This window comes from Caretta caretta, chromosome 9 (assembly GCF_965140235.1).
Source record: "Caretta caretta isolate rCarCar2 chromosome 9, rCarCar1.hap1, whole genome shotgun sequence".
In the NCBI taxonomy this organism is placed as follows: Eukaryota; Metazoa; Chordata; order Testudines; family Cheloniidae; genus Caretta; species Caretta caretta.
Window position 1 is genome coordinate 9,638,444 of NC_134214.1, and position 18,748 is coordinate 9,657,191.

The window sequence follows — 18,748 nt, forward strand, 5'->3', positions numbered from 1 at the left end:
GATTAGTGATGCCCCGTATAAATTAAAGGCTATCATAGCACTGAAAAGGGAGAAAAGGCCAAACCAAAAGCAAAGCACTCATTATGAATTGTACCATGGGCAAAATAGGACGATGAATTAATAATGCTTTAAACTATGGTTTCATTGCAGGGACACAAGTGTTTTTCTTTGTATCGTGGAGGTTTTGGGGGGGTTGATGGCGCAATTACCATGATACAGCAAAGCATTGAAGCATGTGAATAGTCCCAGCAAAGATAAAATTAAGGCACAGGCTTAATTATACCTTGCTGAATTGGAGCTCTAGAGAGCTTATTGGTTTAATGATGAGTTTGACTGCGGTACCAAACAGAATGAATGCTGGCTTAGAACACCAAGTTGCTCATCCAACCTCCAAATACCTAACTCCTTTGATTTGTGCTGCTTTCTATTTTGCTGATTTGTGTCTAGAGGAAACACGATTCAGTGGGACAGAGCCTTCCTTCTTTTACTGAAGTCAGTGCTGCTGCACTGAAATAAGGATTTGGCCCATGTTGTCCTGCGGATAGATCTCATTTACACTAAATGACATTCAGGCCCAGTATTGCCCTGAGGAACAAACACACACAACTCCTGCAGAAGTCATGTGAGCGACTTGAAGGCAAAGTCAAGTCCCTCCAGTCCCCAATACAATGAAATTTTCTCAGAGTGAAGTCATTTTCTTCCCCACAGGATAACTTCACTGAGACATCCTTGTTATTATCAGTAGCGTATGCAGTACTGCACTAATGAAATTGCCAAACCGAAAATTTATTTGTACTGTTATTGTTGACTTGTGGAAAGGCCAAACATTGCACTTTGGAATCTCTCTAGAGGAAAGGCTAGGATTTGACATTATTGTTGTTGTTGATAAAATATCCGTCTCCCAGGAGTGGGAGCCAGTGGGGTCTATCTTTAGAGGACAGGAAATCAGGAATCCTTTGGGTTCTGTTCCTGCCTCTGCCTCTTGCAGTGTTAACTTGGGCCAAATCCCTTAACCCCTCAGTGCCTCTGTTTCCCCATCTGTAAAATGGGATGATGACATTTTGTTATGTGCAGAAGGTGTCAGCTTACAGTCTCCCCTCACTCAGCCCTGCAGCTGGGTGCCAGCAGGTGCACCTAAGGTGGGGGGACCCCTGGCCCTGAACCCAGGCTGGACACCTGTGCCCTCTTGGGCAGTGAGTGAAGCAACAACAGATTTGATAGCTGTCTCCCCCCACACATACACCCCTTTATGTTCAAGGAGCACTCGCATAACATCCTGCCTGGGTCCTACTTGGGCACCCTGGGACTAGTGCGGGGACAGGTTTTCTTTTCCTTCAGTGCACCATGGCAACAACAGCTGCAAAATTATAGTTTGGATTTTAACTACTTCCCCCACACACACACACACCTTTTTTTAATAACATTTCTGACACTTTTTTTCAAACAAAGTTTGTCCTGGTTTGACCAAGGTCTGTAGGTCACGCTGATACCATGAACATACTGAAGAGGGAGAGAATCATTCACTACCATGTGGCTGTGTGAATTGGATACAGCACTCAGGTTTCAGTCATGGTTGGGGGCTGGTTAGAACGCAGCTGGCCACAGATACAGCTTAGATGCTTGATGCTCTTGCTGCCTAGCAAGCCTTCAACAGTGTTTTAGCTGTGTCCGTGACCCTTGCTACCAAGAGCCCAAGGCTTCTTGTTTGGTCCTGTCCCATCCACTTTACAAGCTCAGACCATATTTTATCCATTTTGGCCATTGCTGTGTTGTAGCTGGGTACCCTGAGATGGCTGGTTTTTACATTGTCGTATCAACCTTCGACTGAGTTCTGTATTGCTGGGGTTTTATAATAAAGTTCAAATGCTTTTGTTTTATGAGGAGTCAAAGTTTAAGCTGACGACAATTTGTTGAGTAGATGAGCCCTAAATCACAGTCTCATGACATGTTTACACTGTTTGGAGAAGGTTTGGTAGCTGCCAGGATGTTTAAAAATGGTGGTTGCTAACAGGCTTCAACCAGTGCTTAATTTGAAAGGAAAGAGGTGCCAGGGCTCAAGCACTTAGGGGCTCAAGCAATTTTTTTTTATATTCATAACTGATGCGGCAAGCCCAGAGGTGCCAGGGCTATGAACGGTCGAGCCTAGAGGTGCTCAGCCCTGGCAAGCCCTAGCATAAATTAAGCCCTGGCTTCCACTCTCAAGGTCTCAGGCCCAGTCTATGCTATAAAAATAACCAGGCCTCAGCCTCCACTAGTTTTATGGAGTAGAGATGCGGGCCCACAGTCTTGACACACAGTTGCCCAACCATGTTCTAACGGTGGCTTTCCTTGCCAGCGGGAATCGAGATTTGTGTGGTTGGTGTTCCGCTTGCTTAACCATTTTAGTAGCCAGCCTTTGAGATTTCAAACAGGCTTGGGTGGCAGAAAGGTCAGGAGCTTCCTTTAAAAAAAAAAAAAAAGTGCTTTGGGTCTGATTTGCTGTTAGATGATCAGAAGTATTTAAAGCAGACAGATTGTGTAGTTCCAGCAGCAGCTGGAGTGGAAAGTTGCTACTAAGATTTCTGCTGCCCAGCTGAGAATTGGTACGGTTCATAATGCTTACATATTTTCCATGTTGATGCTGATGTATTTGTATATTATGACTGATGAGAGATAATCAGACAGGGAAAAAGCACAGAACTCTCTCGATAACTTGCCTGTCTCCCCTTCCCCCCACACCCCAGTCACGACAGAATGTATGAATTTATAACCCACAACCACCAAGTGTGTGAATCTGGAATTTCTGTAAATAGGCCATTCTGAACTGTGTAAAACCACACTTTGTTTGGTCTTTATAAAAAGTATAAATACTGTAGTACAAAACACTCTGTGTAGTTGGCATTTCTGTGTAATATAAGGAGAAAAATGAGCTTGTCATTCATTTTAAATGAGAGGGGCTTAGTAAGGTCCCATCTACACAGCTGAAAAATTCATGCTTATGTTGAATTTAGCCTTAGTTATGACCATCACATATTTGGCCACAAAAGATATGAAACCATTTTTCCTTTACAGATCTCCCTTAATCGTGTCCCTGAATCATGTTAAACACTTAGAGAAGTCCAAGGCTTTACCTAGGGTTCAACAGCATGGTTAAGACTCATGTAAGCTAAGACTGTAACCAGATCATGGAACAAACCCATATTGTAGCTGGGTTCCCCAACACATTTATAAATGGGCCCTAAGCAATGTATTTGCAGTGTATAATTTGGACTTTAATTGTGTGTTTTGCAAGCTATCTACACAGCCTGAGCCAACTGCATGGGGTAACTCTGCAAAAGGACAGGGAGGTAAAATGCACAAACTGTCAGAATTTATTAAGCAAACTAAACCTGGAATATGTTTTGCCAAAATTTCAGAGCACATCCCAGATTGTATGAGCCAAAATTTTCTCATCTCACACCTAGTGTAACTCCATTATGGGGTTTACCCAGACCAGTAAGGGGTTCAGTCAAGTCACTCTCTGACTGGTAACCACAGGTATCCTCTGGTTGTGCAGCTTTGGTCCAGAGCGCTGACCCCAGCATCCTGCCAGCAGCCCACAAGCCTCACCCTGCCTTTGCCCAACTTGGTTATGCCTTGCAGGCCGACCTTGGTACCCTTCCAGCCCTCAGATCTTCCTGCTATGGGGACCAGTCCCTCTCACTGGATCCACACAGACAAAGTGTTAGGTCTGCTGCCTCTACAGAGTCAGTAAAACATGCCAACCTATCAGCTTACTAGAAGTACACACTTTAGCACTGATCTGACCCAGCACTGATGATTTATAATGAAAGCAAATCAAGTTTATTAACAAAAAAGCCTGGATTCAGTGATACCAAGGTAAAGAAATAAAAGGTAGAGATGGTTACAAGCAAACAGAAGTGAAAACATGCAGCTAAAAGTCTAAAACTTAATCTACCAAATTAGTCTTTGTTCAAGATGGTTTCTCTCACCCACAGTCTCCTTTTCAGCTTTGTATTGCCCAGCCTGGCGATGACCTAGCACAGAGATCAAATCGCTTGGTTTCTTTGTCTCCTTAAGTGAAGGATCACTTAGAGGTTTGCTCCACCTCTCTTTATAATTCGGTGAGCCTTCAGAATAGATTTTTCCGGGCGGTTCATGCTGAGTAAGGAACAATGAGGTTTGGGAGATAAAGGTTCACGTTGATTTCTCTGCCACTAGTGGGTGCTACTATGCAAATTATCTCTTCCTGCTGCAACCTCTAATACAAAAGAATAGCCCACTGAATTTGGGCCACACTTGGTTTGAGGCATTGGCCTCTCTCCTTTATCTGGAGGAAACTCGTTTACCAACTCCCCTGGATGAACCTGCGTTAAGCACCTTTTAGTCAAGACTTTAAAGCATTGTATCAGTGAGTAACCATAATTTCACATACCGCTTTGTTAAACACGTTTCACAATGATGTCACTGACCAGTGTGTCATTAGTTTTCAAATGATACCTCATAAGGCGTGTTTTGTACAATAACCATTCCTGTAGCATACAGGGTGTGAGTATAGGGGTGCCTAGGGTCACACAGGGACCTAGGCATACATCTGAAGAAGTGGATATTCACCCATGAAAGCTTATGCTCCAATATGTCTGTTAGTCTATAAGGTGCCACAGGACTCTTTGCCGCTTTTACAGATCCAGACTAACATGGCTACCCCTCTGATACAGGGACCTAGTAGAGTTACCTGTTTTATTCTGGTGTAAGTCAAAGGAAAACGGGGCTCATTCAGTTCCAAAGATTCCCCTCCCTCCCCCATTGCTAGAGTTTTCTATCCACTTTTCTGCCTCCTTCAACCGCATTCCTCAAATAAACCCTCAGCTTTTTCAGCTGAATCCTTCTTGTTGTGCTTGTGAGTCCTTACAGTAGCTATCGCTGAACTACTTGGGGGCTTATGGCAGCAAATGGTCTGGAAGTCCCTGAAAGATTCGGTCCCTCTCTTGATTACACTGGAGTGAAGGAACATCCATTCGGTGAGCAATCTGCCTTTACTGAGAGATGCCAGCCTCACTCCCCAGCTTTGTCTGAATTGCCCCCGGCCGCCTTGCTCAGTTAACCCTTCTAATTAGAGAGAGGGAAAGCAATGTCTCTTCTGCTCTGGAGAAGGTTGAAATGATTGAATGCTGCAATGACTGAAAGGAAAGAAGATACTGATTATCCAAGAGATTTGCTTGTCAGCCATCTCCCACTCATTCACCACAAAACAAGGGATTCTCAGGGCACAAAAGAACCTAGAAGTTAAAGGGGTCCAGCCATAGTATCGAGCAGTGGGGAGGCATGGAACCTCCGCACTCACCTTTTCTGGTGGAGCCCACCTTGGGCTGGATGGTTGGATGGGTCTTCCCTTTCTAGGTGCCCAAGGCAGAGCTGTGACTATCTGTCACAGTTGAGAGATGGCGACCCCTCTGGTCTGTTTGAGTGCACTTTCTCAGGCCTCATAGCTTTGCTCTCCTGTGGTGGAATCAAGCAATTCTCTCACTTTTTTAGACTGGGCCCAGGATTGCCGTATCATGTTTATCTTCCTTGCTTACCCAGCCAGTCTGACTGCGTTAGGTACCCGTGGTTCTTCCCTTTGGGAGTTGCTGGCCAGCGGAGCATAAAGTGATCAGACGGCCGTCTCAAATCAAGACCAAGGTATTGTTTAATCTTCACAGTAGGAACAAAATAAAACATAAGAGCAAAAGGATTTTAAAACAACACACGTCTGTCTTACCAAGAGTCTAACCATCCTCCTGATGGGGACCCCAGTAGGTCTAACTTCCCCCAGAACCCACACAACCGGCTGTGGGTTCTTAGTCTCAAAAACCTATGTCTCTGGCCTTAAGGGAGTTTGTGTCTCTTTACACCTTCCTGAATCTTTTGATTTCCGCTCTTCAGAGGTACTGACTCCTTCCTGAGGAAGCCTGTCTGACAACCTTAGCAGGGGGTCACACCAGAGCACCAAAGTGATTGGCTCTGGCATCCTCCCGCCAGTGTTTGCTGTGCAGCATATATCTGGATTCCCTTCCCCCTTCCTGGTGCACTCCTTGGCAATCCTACTATTGAATTCACTCAAAATATACATTCAGCAAAACCCAGACCAACATATACAAGTCATAAATTATCACAGGCAACACCATATCCCTCACACTCTCTATTTTCTGGCTATTTTTCTCTTCTATTTCTCCCTCTGTTCCGCCATTTTCCTCCTTGTCCTTTTCCTTACCGGGGCCTGTTTTGTGGCTTCCCCTCCCTATTCCCCACTTCCCAGAAGCCTTTGCACTGCTCTAGGTACGAAGGACGAGTGCAGTGATAGCTGTGTATGGAGCACTTTTACCCTTGTTCTCCAAAAACTGCCCTGGCTCCGTATCTACACATGGGTGTGATCCACAGTGTTAATAGACTGATAAAACCTGTACAGTTTGGGGCCCTGTCTACCTCTGAGACTCTTTCACCCTGTGCTCCAACCTGATGCTTGAGCTCAGCTGAGGAGCCTGAGCCATCAGACCATACACATGAACGTTGCAGGTGTGGAGACAGACTTTCCAGTGATGGTCCCTCTGGTCTAGGATTTGCCTCCATTTTGGTCCCACAGGGCCTCAGAGTCGAGGTATAGCTCATCTCTCTCCTCAAAGGATTGTCTGAGGGTGCAGCGTGGAGGTGAGGGAGGCAGTTGTAAAGAACGAACTGAGCGGTATTTTGTGGTGAGTTTTCCTGGGTTGATATTTGTCAGCAAGTGATGTGACGCTCTGTTGTTTGAAACTTTTGATCATGTGCCCAGAGACTACATGGTGGGTTGTTTTTATAAATCTGAATGCAACTAAATAAGTAAAAATAAGGTGTACAAGAGAAAGAGAGAGAGAGAGAGCATTAAACAGCCTGTTTAAAAATCAAACCAACCAAGAAATAAATGTTAACCTCTTTCAGTGAGTGTGTTCTCTGTAATACAGCCCATACTCCAGTAGAGGGTGGCAGCTCTCTTGTTAACAACTCAGTAGGAGTTGGAAATATAGCTTAGTTTTAAAGCCCTCCCTGGCAAAGATTTATATGGGGGGCACAGGTATTATTCCAGCGTCCCTGAACAGAACTGGGGGGTGGGGTCCGTGTTGCTAGAGGGCAGTAGCAGTTTATAAGTACATCGATGGTGAAATTAGCATATCATGTTATGCAAATGTTGATGGTTAAATTCTCCTATTGTATATGGAGGACCTGATTCTCCTCTGAGTTATGCTGGTGTAAATCAGAAGTCGCCATGGAGGTTACTCAGAGGTGAACCACGCCCTGAATGCAGCAGCTACTAATGTGGCAGAAGCATTTCTTAGTGCAATGTCATTTATAATGTGCACTTCATTAAAATGTGTGCCACTAATGATATTGAGTTGTCACCTGCTTAGAGCAAAGGACTAGAAGCCAAAAGGATGCCTGGGTTCTAGTCCCAGCTAAGCCATTGATTGGCTGATGGTCAACAAGTCCCTTTGTGCCTGGAAATTCTCTTGCAGCTTCTGCTTTCACATTCTGTTCCGACCATTTCTAGGATCAGGGGGCCCTTTAGGACATAAATAGCCTCAGGTGACAGGCTGCACACATGTATGGGGATGAATCAATTTTTGCTTTGCTGCGTTTTCACAGTCCTGACATTTTGCTCTATGCAATGGCACCTCTTCTGAGAAGGGGAAAGATCCATCCCCAGGTCTGGCAGAGACGTGGGAAACATGCCGGCACTGTTTTGGAATCGAGACTACTACTGTAAATTCCAGTCCTGTTCTTTCTGGTTCATGGTATTTGCAAAGGGTTAGCTCCTGAGGGACCCCTATCTTCTCTGGGGCGCTAGTGGGAGAGTTTGGGGCTCAAGAGACCAGGTGGTCTTCTAGAAAGCACAATGAGCAGATGCAGGCATATGCCTTGGGGATTGCCGGGAGAGCACAATATATAGTACCCCTTATCCTGCTGATGAAAGGTGCAGCATGCACCACTCCAAGCATATGGCATGTGTTGAGTCCCGTGGAAATAAATCCAGACACACACCGGTATGGGGTGCTCTTATCTGCAGAACTCCAGCAGTCTGCTCCTCATTCTTGCAGCTTGCATACTAGGCTAACTTCCAGTCATGGAATGGTTGTCAGAATAAAGTATTAGTACATCTCGACATGTCATTACTATGTGTTGAGGGACCTGGCCGTGCTCTTGACCCTGCTGGCCATGTTCAGCCCAGGTGGTCACACCTCACTGAGATCATGGAGCATGATTGGCTATGCTAGTCAGCATTGCCTATAGTGCTCAAGAACTGCTAGCCAGCCCGTAGGCTTTGCCCGCCCCTCTGCTCATTCTAGCTGGACTGTGTCTGGGTGGAGGGGGATGGACCTGGCTTCTTGCACCTGCCCCACTCAGTGCACTGTAAGTGTGCAAACCTCTACCTCTCCCAGCACTAAATTTAAATAAAGAATTTACCTCCCCCTCCCCAATTTTTTTTTTTAACCACACACTGGGGCAAAGTAACTTTCTCTCTCTGTTCCCCATTTAATGCTCAGTATTTTCAATCACTAAAACTGCAGCCTTCAAAGACAGCATCAAATAGCCATACCTAGACGCTGGAAACCTAGGGACAACATTAAGCCACTCTGCGTAAGCTCTTGCTACCCACTTGATGGGCTGCAGGGCGGGAATGAAACACCTTGCTTAAAACACCAGTCCTTCCTGTTTTCACTTTCCAGCCATCATCAACCTTTTCCTCTGTGGTGGCTTAACACTGAGAAGACACTGGCTCCTCCCTGCTCCACCCCCTCTCTCTGTTCATGTGACTTAGTGGTGTCTGCACAGTTTGAAATTGATCTGCCTTTTGGGCAGGCATTTGTTCCTTACCTTTCAGCTCTACAAAGAGGAAGAGCAGCACCTTACCCCACAACTGCAGCTAGCCTCGATCCTGCCTCCACCATGGGCAGGCGTGCTCTGGAGGTGGTGCTGCTAAACGTTGCCTGTGGTGAGTTATAGCCTTCCTAGTGCTTTATAACATCAAATGCAACCTCTGGACATTGCAAGTTTGTGTTTCTTTGCATTAAAAACATTATTTTTAATAACAGATTAACACATGGAGAACAAATTTGCTTCTATAAATAATGATGCAATTAATATGTTCCCATTGCTCAGAAATGTGCTAGTAAATATGGCTATAGCTTAAGCTTTGGTGCAGCCACTGTTCTGAGTTTTTGCTTTAGATATTTTTCCTTGCATTCTGTGTTGAAAGTAACCCTGAGCTTATGGTAGGTAAGGTAAATGCATTAATAAGAAGCAGATGATTTCAGTTAAAGAGATCCCCAAACAAACCTATGGAGCTCACGGAAAATATTAGAGTTAGAAGAGTTAGATAAAGACCATGCTGGGCACCTAAAATGGCTAATGCACAGTTAATGGAGAGACATTAATCTATATGGTACACGACAGGAGCGAGGGGAAAACAGTTACATGGGATTAATCTAAATAAAAGTCAAAGGGCTAGATCCTGAGCTAGTGTAAATTACACCACTCCACTGAAGTCAGTGGAGCTACACTGATTTACACCAGTTGAGTATCTGGCCCAAAATATTAAGACATCTCTTAATACCCGCATTAACTAAGAAATATGTTGAGGAAATAGATGAAACTATCTGGACTTTGAATAATGGCTTGGTGGCTCTGCCGTGTCGTTCTGCACGGATTATTCGCACCTAATGTGCAGGAAGCTTATAAGAATACAGTCAAAAATCTTTTCCAGAGCAGCATTAGCCACAGCAATACGCTCAGCAGGGGAAACATCAGATCAATTGTACGAACAGCAACTTCAGTAATCAACCTGGGCAAATTCTGCTTTCTGGTGTCCTGGGGTATATCTGGAATAGTTCCGCTGGAGTCCACAGGAATTGCTCTGAATTTATGTCACTGTAATGGAGAGCAGAACGAGACGGGGAGAAATGAAATGAACTGATAATGTTATGCTGCCTTTAAGCAGTGGGAAGCTGCTTCCGAGGATCTTTTTCTATTTCAGATTCTCCCTTTTAGAAATTCTGTATGAGTTTTTGAAAAGTCTGCAGAGTAAAATTTCTCTGTATGTGGCTGTGGGAAGGGAAGCCTGGAGCCAAGGGCTGGGGGCCTGATCCAGTGTTTGGGGGCCTGAAAAGCTCCCACTGGATCTGACCCTTTATAAACCAACTAAATTAGGTGGATTCCCACTTCCTGAAGGCCTTGATCCAAAGCCAGCTGGAACCAATGGGAATAGTTCCATGGACTGCAATAAATGCTGGATCAGGCCTTACGTTTGTCCCTATTACCAGTCCATCACTTAAAAGCAGCCATGTATTGGGTACAGCATAAAAAGGGAAAACCCTGAGTGGCCACTGAGCAGTTAGTGTCGCTGAGTGTAAAGCTGGGCAAAGGGATTTGGATGAGAGAAAAATATATTGGCCAGTTTCTTTATTGCCTCATCCTATAGCTATTATTATTATTAATCAGGTTTACTATGGTAGGGCCTAAGGGTCAAGCAAGATCAGGGCCTCATTGTGCTAGGCACTGTACAAACAGAGTAGCAAACAGTCCCTGCTCCAAAGATCTCACAATTTAAATAGACCAGCCAGACACAGGGTGAGGGAAACAAATGTCATGTTAGTCCCATACTTTTGGCAGGGGGGCTGGTGGGAGGAGTTTACTTAGGAGGAGGTATCTTAAACAGAAAGATAAGGGAAAAGAAGGGGGGATCAGGGGGAACGGGTAGGGGAGAAGAGAGTAGAAGGGGCTCAGATTGCTCTAAAAACATGGGATATTGTCTTAAAGGAACAAAGGTTGAGATTTTCAAGGGACTTCGGATACACACTCTCCATTGCCATTCATGAAAATTGGGTGTCTAAGTTCCTTTGGTGGCAGTGACAATCGCAGCCTGAATCAGTGGCTGTCTTCTCTTCCATCAGTGCATGAAAATGGAGATTTCAAACCCGGATTAGTAAAAAGGAACTTCGAAAACTGCCCTGTTCCTTCGATGTCAGACCACTTGAGCTCTATTAAAGTGGAAAGGACTGCAGGGTAAAAAAAAAAATGCAGTTCTCAGGGTCTGCAACACTCACGAACTGAATCCTACATCAGCCAAGGTGGAAAGAGAGGCTTTAAAAAAGTTAAAAGTTTTCAAAAAATGAACTGCTGGGGTGCTGAGCGTCTAAAGAAGCAGCAGCGAGTTTATAGATAGCTTTGAGTCATTCTGACACAAAAATGAGATGGGGACTGTGACAGACGGACAATATCCGGAATGTGTCTTATAGAACTAAGATAAACTGCTGTATATTGAATTAAGTTACACCTGATTGAATTAGGGTTATTACCTTTGGGGTACATCGTATTAAAAATGCAGTTGTGTCTGTGTTGTGGCATTACATGTAACTCCCAGTAGAAGGGGGATGGTAATGTACTTCCTCCATTATCAGCCCACTGAAGCCACACACACCTGGGTAGTTCAAACTGGATTCTCCAGAGACCAACAGACCAAGAAAGGAGTTTTAGATGTAAATAGGCTGATTTTATACAAGCTCAGGGCCTTCTTCCTGATCCAGCCAATGGACAGGACCCCTGGTTCATGGAGGGCCCCAATCCTTCGAGAAGGGTTGGAAGGACTGGGCCTACTGAGGCCCATAAGACTGGGTGTGCTTGTTCTGAGCTGGAGCTGTGATGAACTTTTAACCACAAGGAAACCCCTAGCATGGGGGGGGTTGAAGAACTGCTCCTGCCAGTGTCCACTATAGGGTGAACTCTGGTGAGCTTATTAGCATGTGTATGGGTTCTTTTATTGTTTTGAATGTGTTTTCTCTGTAGTGCTTTGTACCTTAAGAATTAAGTAGGCTTGCTGACAAAGACCTGTGTGGTAACTTATAACTGTAGCAATTACACCTGTTAACTGTCTCTGAAGAGAAAGCAAGCGGGCCTGCCTGGGCAGCCTGGCTGTGCTGGGAACAACACCGTGAAGGCAGGGAACTATGCTGCTGGAAGATACCCTGGTCAGAAAGGGAGGGACTCCACCCAAGAAAGGCAATGGGGAAGCTGGAAGCCTAAAAGTGGGTGACCTTGCTGGATCACTGAGGGGAAATACAGGTGCAGATGTCCTGAAGTGTTATGGAGCAATGGAAAGAGACATAGGCCTGATTCATCATTGCATAATGGCTTCTTGTGCCAGAATAGCTGTTACAGGGATTCTAGAACAGGTGTAAGTCCCCCTGGTTAATAGCAACATCTCTATCAGTCAGCTTTGTCCTGGAGAAGGGGTATAACAAAACCATTTCAGAGGAAGGCTGGGGCTCAAAGAAGGGGTGGGCGGGCACCCCTATGCTTGACCCTTTCTACTTCTGCAATGGACATCCAGTGGATGCCACCTTCCAAGGGCACTTGGTCAGCTTTATTGGGCACTGGAACAGGCCCAGAGAATGCTGTGAAACCCACATCTGGAGAGCAATCCCAACAAGCAATGGGACATGTTTTCTGGGATGAAGCTCGCTCGTCCAAACGTCTTTTCAGAAGATGGAGCGAGCCACCTGAATGTGCAAGAGTAGCAACACTCTGACTGAGAGACACGAAAAAACCCGCCCCACTGTGGACTGGTTATGGACGTTAGGCTGGTGGAGAGATTTCGGGGTTTGTTAGTGACCAGGACTGGCCATGTGGAGACCCATCAAGTGATGGCTTCATTTTTGCTTTTCTAACCTACCAACCTCACTAGAGGAGCTGGTTGAAATTTTTCAAAGGAAATATTTTTAATAAAAAATGACATTTTGATGGAAAACATATTTTGAAAGATTTCATTTCCTGCCTCTTAATTTTTTCCTCTGAATTTTAAATTGAAAACATTATCAAAATGGGTATTGAAATTGTTTTGTGTACCAAAAGCTGAGCAGTACTGAACTCTTGTTGTGTCTTCTCTATCTACATTAATTTAAATTTAAGGCTATTTCACAACCTTAAAGAAGACAAGTTAACTTACAGCTTCCTCTTTTCTATTTTTGTTGGCTAATGCACCAAACCGCACAGCTCTGACCTTATCTCAGTGGGACCCACAGTTCCAGGTGGATTTACACTAGCCTCAGAGGCTCACTGTGACCCTCCACGTAGCCCTTCTCTCTCTAGAGGCAAGGGTCACAGCCAACTGAGCCATTTTCATCATAAGACAACCAGGGAGGTGGGAAGAAGCAACCCTCTCTCGCACAGTTTCTGTTGTCTCACAATCTCCGTGATTAATTGGGGGGACCCCGGACCCGCCCTCTACTCTGGGCTCCAGCCCAGGAACCCTAATAGTAGCAGCTATTGGTAGCTGACTTTCTGAAACAGGACAAGTACAATTCCCTGGGCTGCTTCCCCACAGCAGCCCCCACTTCCTCAACTTCTACTTCACCCTTATCTCAGGGCCTCCTTCATTGTGCCTGATAGGGTTTGTCCTGCCCAGTTTCTCCAGCAGCAAAGCTTCCTCCTACAGCTCCTGATATGCCCCCCTAGCTGACTAACTGGGAGGCTTTTAATTAGTTCCAGCCAGCCCTTGATTGGCATCAGGTGTCCCAATCAACGTAGCTGTCTCCACTGCTTTCTAGAAGGATCTTAATTGGTCCCAGGTGTCTTGATTAACCTGGAGCAACTGCCATTTGGTTACCATGGTAACAGGGATTTGTTTTGCCTGGGGCTCACAAACCTGTTTCTCACTATTTTCCTATAGTCAGCTGGCCTTGCCCCATCACATATCCCTCCCCTCTGCTCAACACCATAGAGTTGGGCAACATGGGGCACCAGGCAGTATACCCGTGACAGGCCAGCAGCCTTGCCGTGGTGGCTTCCAGGCCTGTGCCATATGCAGAACTGGAATGGTTGTAGGGATAAGAACCACCTGGTGACCCCTGCGTTCTTTTCTTTATTCTGCTGCATCCACTGGAGGGGTGCATGGTCCATCACAAGAGTAAATCACCGGCCTAAGAGGTAATAATGCAGTGTCTCCATGGCCCATTTGACAGCAAGGCATTCTCTTTCAACTACTGAGTATTTCTGTTCTCTTGGGAGAAGCTTTCTGCTTAGGTAGAGGATCGGGTGTTTCTCTTCTCTCACCATTTGTGACTGAACAGCCCCCAACCCCACCTCAGAAGCATCCGTTTGTAAAATAAATTCCTTGTTAAAGTCTGGAGCTATGAGTACGGGGTCATTACAGAGGGCTCTCTGAAGGTCTGTGAACACCCCCTCTGCAGAGTCAGTCCACTTCACCATTTCTTGACTTCGGGCCTTTACCAGGTCCGTTTGGGGACTTGCCCTAGTGGCAAAGTGGGGAATAAAACGTCGGTAATACTCTACTATGCCTAGGAACGCGCAGACTTGCTTCTTCTAGGTCAGCCAGGGCCAGTTTTGAATCGCCTCTATCTTATTCATTTGGGGCTTCACTATGCCCCTTCCTACAATATACCCCAGGTACTTAGCCTCTGCTAGCCCTATGGCGCATTTAGCAGGATTAGCAGTGAGGCCAGCCTGCCTTAAGGTGCGCAGTACTGCCTCAACTTTCGCCAAGTGGGTTACCCAGTCTGGTGTATGGATGATGACATCATCTAGGTATGCAGCTGCGTAACTACTATGGGGGCGCAGCAGCTTATCCATGAGGCACTGGAATGTGGCCAGAGCCCCATGTAGCCCGAAAGGGAGGACAGTGTACTGGAATAGCACCTCCGGGGTGGAGAATGCTATCTTCTCCTTAGCTTCTTTGGTCAGGGGAATCTGCCAATACTCTTTTGTCAAATCCAGGGTAGTCAGGAACCGGGCACTATCCAGTCGGTCAACCAGTTTGTCGATGCGTGGTCTGGGGTATGCATCGAATTTGGATATTTCATTCAGTCGGCGAAAGTCAATACAGAATCTTGTGGTACCGTCAGGTTTGGGCACTAGTACAATTGGACTGGACCACTGGCTGTGAGATTCTTCAATGACCCCTAATTCTAACATCTTCTTCACTTTGGCCTTGATCTCTTCTCTTTTGGCTGCTGGGATTCAGTAAGGTCTCAGTGTTCCCTTGGTTCCGGGGATCATGCAGATATGGTGATAGGTCTCGGTCATCCCCTCTGGTTTCGTAGAGAACATGTTTCAGTTGTGGTTGATCATGTCAGCTGCCTGGACCTTTTGGTTAGGCATCAAGTTGGGTGATATCCTCACTTGCTCGTGTAGGTTATCCACTTGGGGAAGGGCCTCCTGGGTGACTAAGCATGCCTCTCGGTCGTGCCAAGGTTTTAGAAGATTGATGTGGTAAATTTGCTCTGGTTTCCGGCGACCTGGCTGCCACACCTTATAGTTCACTTCCCCCACGGCTTCAACCACCTCGTAGGGTCCCTGCCACTGGGCCAAAAGTTTACTATCTGCTGTGGGTACCAGTACCATCACCTGGTCGGAACTGTCAAACCTTTGCTTGGTGATCGTAATGGGTTTGTTGGGCCTCCTGTGCTTTCTCCAAATATTCCTGTACAATGGGCGTAACTTAGCCTATACAATCTCTCATCTGCAGTACATGCTCGACTATGTTCCTTCTGGGATTTGGCTCCTCTTCCCAGGCTTCTCTGGCTATATCCAATATGCCCCAGGGGTGGCGCCCGTATAGTAGTTCAAATGGAGAAAAGCCCATGGAGGCTTGCAGGACATCCCAGATGGCGAACATGAGGTAAGGCAGTAGTGTATCCCAATCTTTCCCATCCCGGCTTGCCACTTTCCTGATCATGACCTTGAGGGTCCTATTGAACCTTTCCACAAGGCCATCAGTTTGCGGGTAGTATACAGACGTCTGTAAGGCTTGTACGTGAAGCAATTAACAGAGATCTTTCAGCAGCTTGGACACAAAAGGTGTCCCTTGATCGGTCAAGATCTTCTTGGGTAGTCCAACCCAGGCAAAGATCTGTACTAGCTCCTTAGCTATTGTCTTGGAAGCCGTGTTGCATAGGGGGAAGCTTCCGGGTTACATAGTCCAGGACAACAAGTACATGTTGGTGGCCCTGAGCGGTCTTCTCTAGGGGCCCTACCAAATCCATGACTATTCGTTCAAAAGGTACCTCTATTATTGGAAGAGGTATCAAAGGGGCCCTCACATGTGGGTGAGGGCTATGCAGCTGACACTCCAGACAGGAGGTGCAGTACCACTGGACATCTTCATGTACTCCTGCCCAGAAGACCCTCCGCAGGATCTGTGCCTGGGTTTTCTCTATCCCTAGGTGTCCTCCAAAAAGGTGACTGTAGGAGAGGCTCAATATAGCTTTTTGATGTTTTTGTGGCTCTAGAAGTTGCTGTGTCTCTTGCTCCTGCATTTGCACAACCCGGTACAGGAGATCTTTCTTCACTATAAAGTAAGGTCCTGGTCCCCAGACCTTCCCATCCACAGGTATCCCATCGATCTCGGCCACCTCTCTCCTGGTGTTATCATACCTGGTGTCCTCCAAAAGTCTCTCTTCTGGGCCTGCCCAAAAGTCTCTCTTCTGGGTCTAACCTTCCCAAGGTCCCAGGGGCTGGCTCCTGCTCCTTCCAGTGATTCGCTGCCGTCACGGCTGGGGCCGGCCTCCGGCTCACCTTCCGCGGTGGAAGTTTCGCTTTCTGCTGCCCGTGTCCATCTGCCTACTAGGGCGTTCTTCTGGCCCTGGGTCAGGATCCAGGTTCCCAAGTCCTTCGCGGCCTTCCTCTCGTTTTTGGTCTTCCAGGTCTTTCTGGGAGCTGGGAACAGATCCTGAGAAATCTCAGAAAACATTGGAGGTTGACATTCCCCCAGCGATGAGTTGCTGCCCTCAGGGTCCCCTCCTCCCTCCAGCCTCTTCAGGGGAAGTAAATTATCAAACCCTGGATAGTCCCTCCCAATGACTACAGAATTTGGGAGTTTAGGAACTACACCCACTGTGGGGTTCCCCTGAATCTCCATCCCCACCAGGATGGTGGGGTAATGGCTCACGGCCTCATGTATGCATGTCACTGCTATGCGTTTGGCCTGTAGCAGCTGGCTACTTTTTACCAGCTTACCCGATATGAGGGTGATAACACTCCCAGAGTCCACAGGCGCTGTAGTCTCCACCCCATTTATTCTCACAGGCCTGGTGTAGTTATGCAGGGCTAATGTGACCCCTGTGAGGTAGATAAGAAAGCACAGAACTTCCCAATCCCCGAAGTTACATTGTGTAAGCTCCTCGGTGCTGGGACACTGTGCTGCTATGTGTCCCCACTCCCCACATGCATAATGTCTATAATTGCTTCTAGTCACTCCCCTATCACGTGGGTTAGGGGGTTTAGCCCCAGGGTTTCCCCCATTCAGGCCATTCCCTTCCTTCTGGGTTCCCAGCTGTTTTTCATCCCCCCTCTTCTTCCACCTAGAGCTCCCCGGAGGTTTGGCCACCCAATCTTCCAGGGTTGGGGTTTGGTGCTTGCTTCGTAAGGGGCCTTCCTTGGGTAGTCGGGTCAATTCCCTGGCTGTCATCTGTCTTTCTACCAGTGTGATCATTTCATCGTAGGTGGACGGATCGTTCTGGCCTACCCATTTGCAGAGATCTGGCAACAATCCCCGCATGTAATGGTCCATGACCAAAGTCTCCAAAATCTCCTTCTGGCTGCACGCCTTGGGCTCTAACCACTTCTGCGCAAGGTGTATGAGATCAAATAGCTGGGACCTCAGAGATTTGTTCTCCTGGTATTTCCACTCATGGAACCTCTGGGCCCGTACTGCTGTTGTCACCCCTGATCATGCTAGGATCTCTGTCTTCAGCTGCGGATAGTCAGCAGCGTCCTTGACAGGCAGATCAAAGTAGGCCTTCTGGGCCTCTCCGCACAAAAAGGGGCAAGAATGTTGGCCCACTGATCCTAGAGCCACGCCTCACGCTGGGCAATCCTTTTGAATGAGAGGAGATATGCCTCTACATCATTTTCTGTCGTCATCTTTGGCAAACAACCAGTGGTCCTCAGGGTTCGCATCTCATCGGACTCCTGGGCCTGGGTGGTGAGGATCTTCAGCTGGTTTACTACCTCTCGCAGGAGGGCGAGATCTTGGGTCGCCTGGCCCACTAATAATTGGTTGGTTTCCTGCATAGCTGCATAGACTCCTGTTGGATCATCACCTGAACCCTCCTGCTGGGCTGCCATGGCTTGTACCAGAGCTCTCACCACCTCCTCCATTGTGGTAAAAACAAAAAAACCCCAGTGCACTTTTTTTTAACCTCTTTCTTCCGCCACGCTGTGAACAATTGATCCCACCTCTGACACCAGTTGTGACAAAGCTCTGACCTTGTCTCAGTGGATCTTGCACTTCCAGGTGAATTACGCTAGCCTCAGAGGCTCACTGTGACCCTCCACGTAGCCCTTCTCTCTCTAGAGGCAAGGTCACAGCCTACTGAGCCATTTTCATCATAAGACATCCAGGGAGGTGGAAAGAAGCAACCCTCCCTCACACAGTCTCTGTTGTCTTACAGTCTCTGTGATTAATCAGGGAGAGTGGGGGAGGGAGCCCGGGCCCGCCCTCTACTCTGGGTTCCAGCCCAGGAACCCTAATAGTAGCAGCTATTGGTAGCTGACTTTTTGAAACAGGACGAGTACAATTCCCTAGGCCACTTCCCCACAGCAGCCCCCACTTCCACTTCACCCTTACCTCAGGGCCTCCTTCCTTGTGCCTGATAGGGTTTGTCCTGCCCAGTTTCTCCAGCAGCATAGCTTCCTCCTACAGCTCCTGACACATGCCTCTAGCTGACTAACTGGGAGGCTTTTA

General features: G+C 46.9%; 1 protein-coding gene across 2 annotated transcripts in view; it reads left to right on the forward strand.

Moving 5' to 3' along the window:
* Positions 1 to 8,797: 8,797 nt before the first annotated feature.
* Positions 8,798 to 18,748, forward strand: part of LAMP3 (lysosomal associated membrane protein 3) — a 33,855-nt gene continuing 23,904 nt past the window's right edge. Inside the window, exon 1 of one of the 2 annotated variants that reach the window (XM_075132094.1) lies at positions 8,798 to 8,983. In XM_075132094.1, coding sequence (XP_074988195.1) covers positions 8,938 to 8,983 — 46 coding nt within the window. In that variant the 5' untranslated portion in view covers positions 8,798 to 8,937. The remainder of the gene's footprint in view (positions 8,984 to 18,748) is intronic. The other variant, XM_048863082.2, reaches the window with a different exon arrangement.